The 12,618-nt window shown below is 38.5% G+C and overlaps 1 protein-coding gene across 1 annotated transcript; it reads left to right on the top strand.

The window, feature by feature from the left end:
* Positions 1-7,931: 7,931 nt before the first annotated feature.
* Positions 7,932-9,960, top strand: ANKRD34B (ankyrin repeat domain 34B). The gene has a single exon (XM_003408116.3). It carries the CDS (start codon positions 8,109-8,111, stop codon positions 9,648-9,650), a length of 1,542 nt encoding a protein of 513 aa, XP_003408164.2. The 5' UTR covers positions 7,932-8,108; the 3' UTR covers positions 9,651-9,960.
* The last annotated feature ends 2,658 nt before the right edge of the window (positions 9,961-12,618 follow it).

Here is a 12,618-nt window from a genome sequence, read left to right as displayed (position 1 = left end):
CCTTTAATCCTAGTGAATAATTGTCTTCCGAAGCCTAATTCATTGGGCCATAATCTCACCTTCTCATCCTCCAAGACACACTTCTCCTCTTTATAACATATCACAGCTAGATGAGTAAGAGTTCCCTACCACCTTTCAACCTCATCTGGCCAGTAGATTTCCTTGCCATCTTTCAGCAAGGTTCAAAACCCTGTTGCATGGATTTTGAAATCTGTCAAGAAGCCAGAGGGAAGGAACTAGAAGACTAATAAACCGAAGAATTTTTTTCTCCCTAGATTTCAAAGTTGAAGAATTATTTCCTCGAAAAAGAGAGAAAAGGAGGTTTAAATATTTTGAGTCTCAAATGCAGCTTGGCAGCAATTCCCTCTAGGATTTTGGGTTTCATTCGTTCTAGAATTATTTATTGGCGGGGCAGATTAACCAGTAAGCACAGTAAACACCGGCTTACGGCAAGCAAGTTACGCACGGGCTTAATTGTGCTTACTTACTAATCTGTAGTGCACAATTTCACAGCGTTTATGGTGAAAAACAGGTGAACTTGTGCACCTCAGAATAGTGAGTAAGCACAATTAAGCCTATGTGTACCTTGCTTATTGGGTAATCTATCCTGTTTATTGGGCACTTAATATGTACCAAACCCTGCTAATATAGTGGAATCAACACATAAATCTTGTCCTATTGTACATGAAGAATATTACCTTGTTTTGAGCTTAAATGACTTTTTTTAATCAAAGTGAAACAGGCATGTTTTTTAAAAACATACAAATTATACTAAAAGGCCTAAGAGGATAAATACCACTCTTGGATCCTATTGTTTCCTCCCACTCCCAGAGACAACTTCCTCCATCTCTTTTAGATATTTTTTTCTGGTTTTTACTCCCATGTTATTGAAAAATATGCCTTCCTGGCTATCGTATGATTTATCACTTTGAGAGATTACTTAGTGGCTTCCTGTTATGGTACATAAGTTTAGCTCTCTCTCACAATTCCTCCTTCCTCTCTCCTGATTAGCCCAGCATAGTTTAATTTAAATTAATGTTTACTTAATATGACTATGAAACTATTATCCGCTACAGAGCCAGATATTGTGCTGTGATTATATTTCCTTACATATGCAACTTCTGATTCTTCCTGTGAGGATTGCTGAGATGGTTCATCTGTTCAAGTTTTTTATGTATCTGTTCTGAACTTCTTCTGCAATTCTTCATCATTTTTGTCAAATGCCTACCAGCATTATATTCCACATTTATTTGTTCACTCAAGAAGTACCACTGAGTGCCTGCTGTGTGCCAGGCACTGTTCTAGTTCCCGGGGATGCAACATCAAACAAACAGAGTCCTGTTCTTAAGTGCTCAGATGGTTCAGATACATCTGGCCCCCGTCCCCTAGAGCTCTCTGTTCTGCCGTTCCTGGGACTTCCAGGACTTCCATGTTCACCAAATTCCGTGTTTTATTCTTTCTTGCTTTACTTCCCGAAGCATATCTTCTGGTAGCTTCCCGACAAAGGTTACACAGAAGGGAAATTATTTTGCCATATTTAATTCTGAGTAAGTGAGATCAACCACTTTTGAGAAGCCTCTTGGGCACTGTTATATCTGGATCTAGCTTAATTGCAGGTTTGACAAATTTCTTGTCGAATCTGGTTTGTGCAGAATTTCAAGAGTGAGATGGAGCTTGCAACAGGAGGTTGCACAGGAGGCCTTTTGCGTCTGAAAGTATCTTCACTGAATTCTCATATACGATTAATGGTTTGGCTAGGTATAGAATTCTCAGCTGAACGTGGTATTAGTTAGAATTTTTAAGGTAATATCCCATTATCTCTTGCATTCAAGTGTTGCTTTTGAGAGTCTGGTGCCAGTTTGATTCTCGTACCATTGTATGTGACCTGTTTTTTTTTCTCACTGGAAGCTTTTGCCTGGTATCCTGAATTTTCACATTGCTGCGCCGTGCTGTATTAGTTTCTGACTGTTGCTGTAACAAACTTAAAACAACACAAATTTATTATCTTCCAGCTCTGGAGATCAGAAGTCCAAAATCAGTTTAACTGGGCTAAAATCAAGGTGTTGGCAGGGCAATATTCCTTCTGGAGGCTCTAGGGGAGAACCCATTTCCTTGTCTTTTCCAGTTTCTAGACGCTGTCACATGCCTTGGCTTATGGCCCTGCATCACTGTCACCTCTGCTTCCACGGTCCTATTGCCTTCTCTGACTTGGACTTTCCTGCTTCCCTCTTATAAGGACCCTGTGATTATGTTGGACTCACTGGGATAATCCAGGCTAACATCCCCATCTCAAGATCTTAATTACATCTGCAAATCCCTTAGCCAAGTTAACATATTCACAGGTTCCAGGAATTAGTATGTGAACATCTTTAAAAAAACAAAAAACCCAATTCTGACTCATAGTGATTGTATAGGACAGAGCAGAGCTGCTTCATAAGGTTTCTAAGGCTGTAATCTTTACAGAAGCAGACTGCCACATCTATCTCCCACAGAGTGGCTGGTGGGTTCAAACCACCAACCCAGGGATGGATTACCCAATAACCAACGTATCCACGGGCTTATTTATGCTTATCTACTAATCTTTAGTACACAATTTCACCTGTTTTGACCGCATCACCACCTTGCGTACTGGTTAATCCGCCCCTGCGCTGACCTTTGAGTTAGCCGTCAAGCACTTAACCACTGCCCCACTACAGGACCTAACCTATTGCTGCCGAATCGATTCCAACTCATAGCGATCCTATAGGATAGAGTAGAACTGCCCCATAGGGTTTCCAAGGCTGTAAATCTTTACAGCAGACTGCCACGTATTTCTCCTGTTGAGTGGCTAGTGGGTTCGAACTGCCAGCCTTTTGATTAGCAGATAAGTGCTTATCCTCTGTGCCACCAGGGCTCCTAAAAAAAAAAAAAAAAAAAAACTAGGGGGCTATTATTCTGCCTATCACACTTGGTATGAACTTTCTTCCATTCATTGAGCTGAGCACTCAGGGGTCCTTTAAATCCGTATTTAAGACCTAGGAAATTTTCTTTTCATTATTTCTCTAATCATTTCTTCCATTTTCATGGTTTTGTTTTTCTAGAACGACATTATTTTGATGCTCTTTAAATGTTACATTTTTCTTCTGTTTTCAATCTCTGCCTTTCTGTTCCACCTTCTGACCACTTTACCTTTGTCTTCTAGCCTTTCTTCAGAATGATTAATTTATGTTACTATATGTCTTAGTTATCTAGTGCTGCTATAACAGAAATACCGCAAGCGAATGGCTTTAACAAACAGAAACCTATTCCCTTACAATATAGGAAACTAGAAGTCCAAATTCAGGGTGCCAGCTCCAGGGGAAGGCTTTTTCTCTGTCAGCTCTGGGGGAAGGTCCTTGTCATCAATCTTCCCCTGTGGCTAGGAGCTTCTCAGTGAGGGACTCCAGGTCCAAAGGACACATTCTACTCCTGGCTCTTCTTTCTTTGTGGTAGGAGGTCCCTCCTCTCTGTTTGCTTCTCTTATATCTCAAAAGAAATTGAATCAAGATACAACCTAATCCTGTAAATTGAGTCCTGCCTCATTAACATAATGTCTCAAATCCTGCCTCATTAACATCATAGAGGTTACAACACATAGGGTAATTACACCAGATCACAAAATGGAGGACAACCACACAATACTGAGAATCTTGGCCTAGCCAAATTGACACACATTTTTGGGGGGCACAATTCAATCCATAAGACTATATTTTAAATTTCTAGGAGTTCTTTTTCATTCTTTAATACTGCCCTTTTCATAGTATCCTATTCTTGTTTCGTAGATTCAATATCTTTTTGAGGAAATTAATTTTAAATATTTTTATTTGCATCATCTGTTTTCTCTGAGTTTCTTATTCTGTTTGTTTGGTTTAGGGTTTTTTCACACTGAGGTGATTCTTGGCTGTGTGAAGTACTGAGGGGCTGATGGGAAAGTCTGGGCAGAGCTTGTTCCTTGGTGGGAATCATTATAGGATGACTGGACAGAGGCCTGGCTGGTTATTGGAGGACCCCCACTGTCAGTGTCTGTAAGCTTTTTCTTTTGGCCAAGTTTCTCTAGAAAGGCATCACATTTACTGCCTGTGTTGAGCGTAGAGACATATACCAGGCTTCCAGTCTCGCAGTAGCAGGACAAGGGCCTGGGGTTCCTTTAGTGCCTGGGGTTCCAACCATTCAGCATGTAGATTCTCACTTTATCCCTATTTTCAGCACACCACCCCTCAAGTTTGGAGCCTTTCATGGTCAATTTGTTCAGAGAATGAGTCTTGTTTTCTTGCCTAGGAAAGTGGTTGTCCTGCCACTTGGAGTGGAGTAAAGTACCTGGGCACCCAGTGTACTGTCCACATCCATTTTCTTGTTTTCAGCCCCATGCCTCATTGCCACTTTCTGTGGTACTTAAGGCCACCAAATCCTAAGCTTACAGGTTCTGCAGGTCAGCCAACTCCCTTCTCCTGGGGCCCACCTCTACCACCACTCCATGCTGCAGCCTCCTCTGCTTTGCCATCATCCCCATCTGTTTCCAGAACTTGTTTGAAATTGCTCATCTGTTGCTATCTCTCCTCCAATTTTCTTTATTCTTGAGAACATACATCTTTTTTTTTTTTAATAACTGATTTTAATGGGGTTCTGGGAGTACAGAGAGGCACTAAAGGAGTATGGTAAGTATACCATGATGAATTGAAAGTGATGTTAAGGACATTCTAATTTTAAAATAAAAAAAATAGTTTATCTGGAGTTTAATAATTAATAGCTTATAGGAATATTGAAGTTATAGTATTCGGAAATTGTAAGGAAAGTGCACTTCAAGGATATGTTCTTTACCAGACTTAATGATCTGAGACTAGATGGACCCCAGGGGTCATGCCCCCCAGACCCTCTAAGACTGGACCCATTCCCGAAGCCAACTCTTCAGACAGGGATTAGACTGGACTATGGGATAGAAAATGATCCTGATGAGGTGTGAGCTTCTTGGATCAAGGAAACACATGAGACTATGTGGGCAGCTCCTGTCTGGAGGGGAGATGAGAAGGCAGAGGGGTACAGGAGCTGGTTGAATGGACACGGGGAATACAGGGTGGAGAGGAGGAGTGTGCTGTCTCATTAGGGGGAGAGCAGCTAAGAATACATAGCAAGGTGTGTATAACTTTGTATGAAAGACTGACTTGATTTGTAAACTTTCATTTAAAGCACAATAAATAAAGGAAAAAATATATTCTTTGCTTATTAGATTCCCTTTATATTTACAAAATTACTTTTAAAAGATCCTAAACCAACAACATTTTCAGTATTTCATCTGTTATTTAAACAGGCTGTGAACTAGAGACATAATAAAAATAAAAGGAGGCTAAAATTCTGAGATAAAACTATAAAAGAGAAGAATGCAGTGGGTAGGAAGGTACAACAAGAAAGTACATTTCTAAACATGGTATCATTTCATTATTACATGCCTGTGGGAGAGGTGTTATGTGATTGTCATTCCACAGATGAGGAAACCAAGGCTCAGAGAGACCGAGAGACTTGACAGGACACACAGCGAGTAAGCAGGGGAAAAAAAAATTTCCCCTGCTTACTCGCTGTGTGTGAGGAGTCAGGATTAAACTCTGGTTCTGTTTCCTGGACTCTCTCCAGTTGAACTGTTATATTTGGACGGTATGCCTGAACTCAGGAATCATTGATAAGCTAGGTATAACAAAAGGTTTGACTGGGTGTTACTATAATATCAGCATTGGGGGCTCTCTTGGGATCTTTCACAGAAGGAGACAGGAGGAAAAAATATTCTTGAACTAGGACAATTCTAGGCAAGAGAAACGGTCTTCATGAAAGATAGGGCTTATCTCTATGAAAAGTAAATAAGCCAAACTTAAATATCACCATTCTTAAAGTGCAAATGTATGAGGCAAAATAAAAGAACCAGTTGAAAGAAGATGAAGGGCAGAAACTTAGGCGTAAAGACAAGGAGGTTAGTCCCACAAGGTCCTGGTTACAAAACGAGGCACTAAAAAACCAAACGTATTAATTTGAAGAAACTGCCTGACACGTTTTTTCTCTGAAATTTTTAATGTTTAGACAATTTCAAAATTTCTCTACTAAATGTGAACGATTTGAAAGGTAAGCAACCCAACAGGCTCTGGAATTCTTTAATGAACAAGAGTATACGTTCTGGAGTTGTTTTTGATAACAATTCTCCAGTACTCAGTGGGGAGGTTTGCCCACATTCACATGGCAGATAGATTAGACAGCTAACTGGTATCATTGCCCAGCTTCTCTTGGGCCCTAGAACCCACAGGACCTGCAATGGGACCATCTCGTAATTTAATAGTTCAGTTATAAAATGGGACCATGGAGGGCAGTACACTACCAGTTCCCCTTCTTCTCCCAGTACTTCCTGGCACCAACCTTAGTGAGAGAGAAGCTGGTTTAGCACTGTGGAGAAAGTCCATTACATGGGGCTAGGTGTAAAGTTGAAAGTCTCTCCAAGAATATTCTTATAAGACTTTTTCTTTTTTGGTAAAGCAAGATTGACCCAAATACTAGAATCAATGAGAGTGTAACATTGAAATCTGGTTATATGTTTTCATTTGAATATCTGTTTTTCAAATGCTACTTTGGGTCAAAAGTTCTTTTTAAGATTGATACTATATCTTTTCTTTAATTGTAGTTACTAAGTGGTTTCTATATTTGTTAATATATTCCAGGTCATTTTTCTAAATTTCTTTGCTATATTAATTGCATTTGTGTAAGAAAAATGCTAAAAGGTTTCTTTTGTTTAGTTACCACTTTCTCACAAGAGCTCTTTTCAGATGCATTGCATTCAGATTTGATTTCTGAATCGGAACCCAGGCTGTCAACCAATCCTAATATTTCCCTGGATAAGCTCCTCTTTAAGTTCGTGCTGCAGGTACGTCTGGTTCTGAATTTGCTGTTTTAGAACATTGTGCAGGACAGACCTGAAATCTAGGCATTCACTTTCATTATATTTATGTATGGATATATTGAGTTGCTGCTTTTTGAAAGATACTAAGTAGAATCAAAAAGTATATTGTTTTGAAAATTGGCTACCAGCAGTTTATTAGTTGAAACTCCATTTGAAAGTCTAGGCATAAATACGATTGATAATACCACAAGAACTGAATTATGTTGTAAAATGTCCTAACATAACTCTTCAGGAGACCTGGTGATACAGTAGTTAAAGCACTCGGCTGCTAACCGAAAGGTCAGTAGTTCAAACCCACTAGCAACTCTGCGGGAGAAAGATGTGGCAGTCAGCTTCTGTAAAGATTATAGCCTAGAAAACCCTTTGGGGCAGTTCTACTCTGTCATATAGCATTGCTGTACGTTGGAATTGACTCAATGGCACCTAGTCCAAAGAATTTTTAATCCTTTAAAAGAAAAACAGAAATGCCCCTCAAATTGAAAATCTAGATATTAATTGTATTATTTAATTGAAGAGCACATTTAAGTAATTCAATATTTAAAAGTTTTTGTATTAAGTTACCATAAACATGTTGTATTTTAATTGATTCAGTTGCAATTACACAGAATTTTGGCTTTTTGTTAAATTTTTATTTTAAATATTATTAATATTCAAAATATTTTTCATGAATAGAAAATAAATGGGTTGTTGTTTAACTAATGTGGGATTTAGGGGTTATGTTAGTGTTACACCATAAGTATTCAATGAAGATTTTGACAATAGATTTTAGTTAATAATTCCCTAAAGGATGTTGCTATTGTAAAATTTATTTTACAAGTCACTGTGTTCTCTGCGGAGCCCTGGTGGTGCCATGGTGAAGCATTGGGCTGCTAACCAAAAGGTTGGCAGTTCCAATCCACCAGCCGCTCCTTGGAAACTGTACGGGGCAGTTCTCCTGTGTCCTATAGCATCACTATGAGTTGGAATCGACTCGATGGCAAATGGGTTATTTTCTCTGCACTTATTAATACATAATTTCATTTATGTCCTTTTTCTGTGATACATATTTTAAAAATTAGTTGTGAATAGCAAAATGAGTATAAGTTGGGATGTTGATTCTAGTTAATCTTTTGGTCTTCATCTTCTTTGGTAACCAGCTATTGATTTCTGACTTTTGAAGATGGATGAGGGTACAGAGATCTCCAGTGATGGGAATTCCCTGATCAAAGCAGTCCATCAGAGCCGGCTTCGCCTTACAAGACTCTTGCTAGAAGGTGGAGCCTACATTAACGAGAGCAATGACCGCGGGGAAACGCCTTTAATGATAGCTTGTAAGACCAAACATGTTGATCACCAGGGTGTCAGTAAAGCCAAGATGGTGAAATACCTGTTAGAAAACAATGCTGATCCCAACATACAGGACAAATCTGGGAAAACTGCTTTGATGCACGCTTGCTTAGAAAAAGCTGGTCCTGAAGTTGTTTCCTTACTTCTAAAGAGTGGGGCTGACCTCACCTTGCAAGACCATTCTAGTTACTCCGCGCTTGTTTATGCTATAAATTCAGAGGATAGAGAGACCCTGAAAGTTCTACTCAGTGCTTGCAAAGCAAAAGGGAAAGAGGTAATTATCATAACAATGGCGAAATCAGCCACTGGGAGACACACTACCAAACAGTACTTGAATATGCCTCCAGCAGATATAGATGGGAGTCATTCCCTAGCCACCTGTGCTACTCCTTCAGAAATAGACATAACCACAGCCTCATCGCCACTTCCACATTCTTCTGAAACAGAAATGACTCCTTTTGTCTTTAAAGATCTGGAGTCCTCAGGAAGTAGTGACGACACACGGGAACCAGGCTCCCCTATGTGGAAGCCTACTCTGGCCTGTAATGGGCTCAAGCTGCCCCAAGCTCCACCCTGGATCAAGAGCGCCCCCTCCTTAATGCACCAGAACAGAGTGGCCTCCTTGCAAGAGGAGCTCCAGGATATTACTCCAGAGGAAGAATTATCCTACAAAACGAACGGGCTGGCACTTTCCAAGCGATTCATCACGAGGCACCAAAGCCTTGATATAAAAGACACTGCGCATTTGTTAAGAGCCTTTGATCAGGCTGGCTCAAGAAAGATGTCATATGATGAAATAAATTATCAGCCATTATTTTCAGAAGGAAATCAGCAGGGCATTGAGATCCCTGTTGACCAGGACCCAGATACTAACCAGACAATATTTGCTTCCACCTTAAGAAGTATAGTTCAAAAAAGAAACTCAGGGGCAAATCACTATAGCTCTGATTCTCAGCTCTCAGCTGGTCTTACCCCTACAACTTTAGAAGACAGCAAAGCATTTTTAGGAAAGAAAAAGATCGTCTCGCCATCTCCTTTGTTGTCAGGATCTAAAGAATTGTTGGAGAACATCCCCCCAGGTCCCCTGAGCAGGAGAAATCATGCAGTTTTAGAAAGACATGGTTCAGGAGCTTTCCCTTTAGATCATAGCATTACGCAAACCAGACAAGGGTTTCTGCCACCCTTAAATGTAAATCCTCACCCTCCCAGCTCAGATATCAATGTCAACAACAAGATTTCCAGTCTTCTTTCTTGTGGTCAGAAAGTGCTTATGCCGACAGTTCCTATCTTCCCTAAAGAGTTCAAAAGCAAAAAAATGTTGTTAAGGAGACAGTCATTACAAACTGAACAAATTAAGCAATTGGTCAACTTTTAAGAGAGGGCCAGAAAACACATTTTCTTAAAATATCTGTATTAGAGAAGAACAGAAATCTTAAAACTTCATTGTTTTAAATCTTGCGATTGGTTAGTCCATCACATTGGGGAGCTCAAAATATACTGGGCATTGTACTAGGCACTGTGGTGACAGAAATAATAGATAGTTGCTGCTAAGAGAATGCTCTCAAAACAAAATGACGACTATTTTCCTCAAAACTTCAAATATTTAACGACATCATGTGGTCCAAGTTTTTCATTTAAGTAAAAATCAGCACAGGAAGAAAGCCAGCTAAGTTGGAGTTTTTTTTTTTTTTCAGATTTGCCAAATATTCTGAACGTTGTGTTCAAGTCAATAAATATTTTTAATAGTTCAAGTAATAAATAAGGTTGTAATCTTCCATGATGCCAAAAGCATGAAAGAAAACATGGGCAGCTATAAAATGTCCTATGATCTAAGCTACAAAGACAGACGACAAGTGTTGACTGTAGATACCTGAAAAGCTAATTACAATGAGAAAGGTCAACCATTATGGTAGAGTAGGCAGCTAATATTCATGTCCTCAGCTTAAAAAAAAAAAACAAAACCCGTTGCCATCAAGTCAATTCCAACTCATAGCGACCCTATAGGACAGAGTAGAAGTGCTCTGTAGGGTTTCTAAGGAGCGCCTGGTTAACCTTTTGGTTAACAGCCATAGCTCTTAACCACTCTTAACCACTACACCACCAGGGTTTCTGTCCTCAGCTTAGTCAGTGTAAAGCGGGCGCTCTACAAGCTAGTCAAAATCTTTATGCTGAGTTCTGTTGTGTTTGTGTGCTGTTTTTTGCTTTGCTTTTTGTTTTGTTTTGTTTTTTTAAACAAAGTTACCTATCATATTATTTTATGGGATTCTTCTCCATATCTTTTAATCCTTTTAATTACTTATAGAAGCCTATCAATAGCTTCGCACTAACAGGCAGTTCTACTCTGTCCTATAGGGTCGCTATGAGTCGGAATCGACTCGACAGCACTGGGTAACAAGAAAATACAAAAGTTAAAAAGCATTTCTCTTTACTTAATTCATATCTTTCCAAAGGCAATGACAACAAAAAAAGTTTGAGATTTATTATGAATAGAAACTAAATATTTGCTTCATTTAAAAAAAGAAAAACCGATTAGGTTAGCTTAAAACATTTCCTTAGTTTAAAAAAGAAAAAACTGATTATTAGGTTAGTTTAGGTTAGCTAAAATTTAAAAAGCCAGTAGAAACTTAATCACAAAATGCATTAAATATTGGATCAGTATTAAATAATATGGGAGAAAGATGTGGCAGTCTGCTTCCATAAAGATGTCCCACCTTGGAAACCCTAAAGGGTCGCTCTGGGTTGGAATCAACTCCACAGCAATGGGTATTAAATAACATATTTTTACTTCTGATAGTAATTATTAGACACATAATAGGAATATGCAAGGATAATTTCCTTAATGTGATAGTTCAATCTAGTATTTTAGGACCTGTGAATAATTTCTAACAAAATGAATGAATACCATACTACTAGTAAAAAGATCATAAAATGACTATGTGATTTCAAAATATGTTATAAAGGAATATTTCAATCTAGCAGTATCACAACAAAAAAACAAATGAAACTGTATAAAACCCAAGTATATTAATTTGATGATTGTCGTATACAGCCTTATTTTCTTGCCTTCTACTGGTAGAGGAGATCCTAACAAAATAACGAGATAACTTTTCTTAGTAATTCAGTGTAAACAAGTTGTAATTTTAATGTACGTAGTAATTATTTAATTTCTTGTGGATTTTATTTTTTAAAATAGCAGGTTTTTCCATTTAATGTTTTTAAGATTGATATTAAGTATGTTAGAAATATTTTTTGTTTCAGAACTTAGAATTGTACCCGACGTTTATAGGTAGCTAACCTTTTTTTGTAGGTTTTGACATTGAGAAAAGTGCTTGGTTATAAGTTCTAAGGGTATAGTTTGGAAGAATATGTAAGTAGATTAGTTCATAAACAAAATCATTATCAATAAAGATTTAAAATGTCATTTTGTTATTACTGATTTTTATTTATCTTTTAAATACTGGTGGTAAATATTTCTACATAATATCCAGAGAAATTTGCTACATTTGAGTAAATAGCAAACTAAGGAAAAATAACTTTTGTTGCCCTTCTCATCCCAACATGAAAAAGATAATAGGATTAAAACTTTTTGGGCCATATTTGGAAGAATTTTGAACCTGCTAGCAACTCTAAGAACTTTTTATGGACCGAGTTGTTTGAACCGGTATGTAAAACCTTGCCATGGGAATTTGCATTCCATTAAGTGAAGGTATCACTGGAATCCCAAGGGTGAGACCTAGATGTTTGCAACAAGGAGTCACGTACGTGTGTTGTTGTTAGCTGCCATTGAATCAGCCCCCCGACTCATGGCAACCCCATGCACAATGCAATGAAATGCTGCCCAGTCCTGCACAATCCCCATGATCATTTGTGGATAGGACCGTTGTGATCCACAGGGCTTTCATTAACTGATTTTTGGAAGTAAATTGCTAGGCCTTTCTTCCTAGTCTGTCTTAGTCTGGTGACTCTGCTCAAAGATACGTTCAGCATCATAGCAAACACAAACCTCCTCTGACAGGTGATGGCTGCACACGAGGCGCACAGAAGGCAAGAAGAATTCTATCACTGAAACACCAATGTCTCCATCACATATGCGTATGTATGTATACATATTTAAAATATATCTTAAAGTTATATTTTAAAGCTTTAAAGTATGATGCCACTACATTTATTAGTTTTACAGTTAACATCCTAATTACTTGCAGCTAGGATTCCAAAGAATACAGCTAATACCGAATCATGGCAGGAGTAATTTTGTGGAGGACGTAGGACATCAGTTACTGAGACAAATGTTGATGGTATCCATCCAAGCAGTGCCTAGGGAAGGTGGTGAACACCTATTGAGC

Source organism: Loxodonta africana, chromosome 2, assembly GCF_030014295.1.
Source record: "Loxodonta africana isolate mLoxAfr1 chromosome 2, mLoxAfr1.hap2, whole genome shotgun sequence".
Taxonomy (NCBI): Eukaryota; Metazoa; Chordata; class Mammalia; order Proboscidea; family Elephantidae; genus Loxodonta; species Loxodonta africana.
The sequence above is the reverse complement of the archived record's forward strand: the minus strand, read 5'-3'. Positions and strand labels throughout refer to the sequence as shown.

Coding starts and splice junctions, on each gene's coding strand:
- ANKRD34B (XM_003408116.3), top strand. CDS start 8,109: ATGGATGAGGGTACAGAGATCTCCAGTGATGGGAATTCCCTGATCAAA.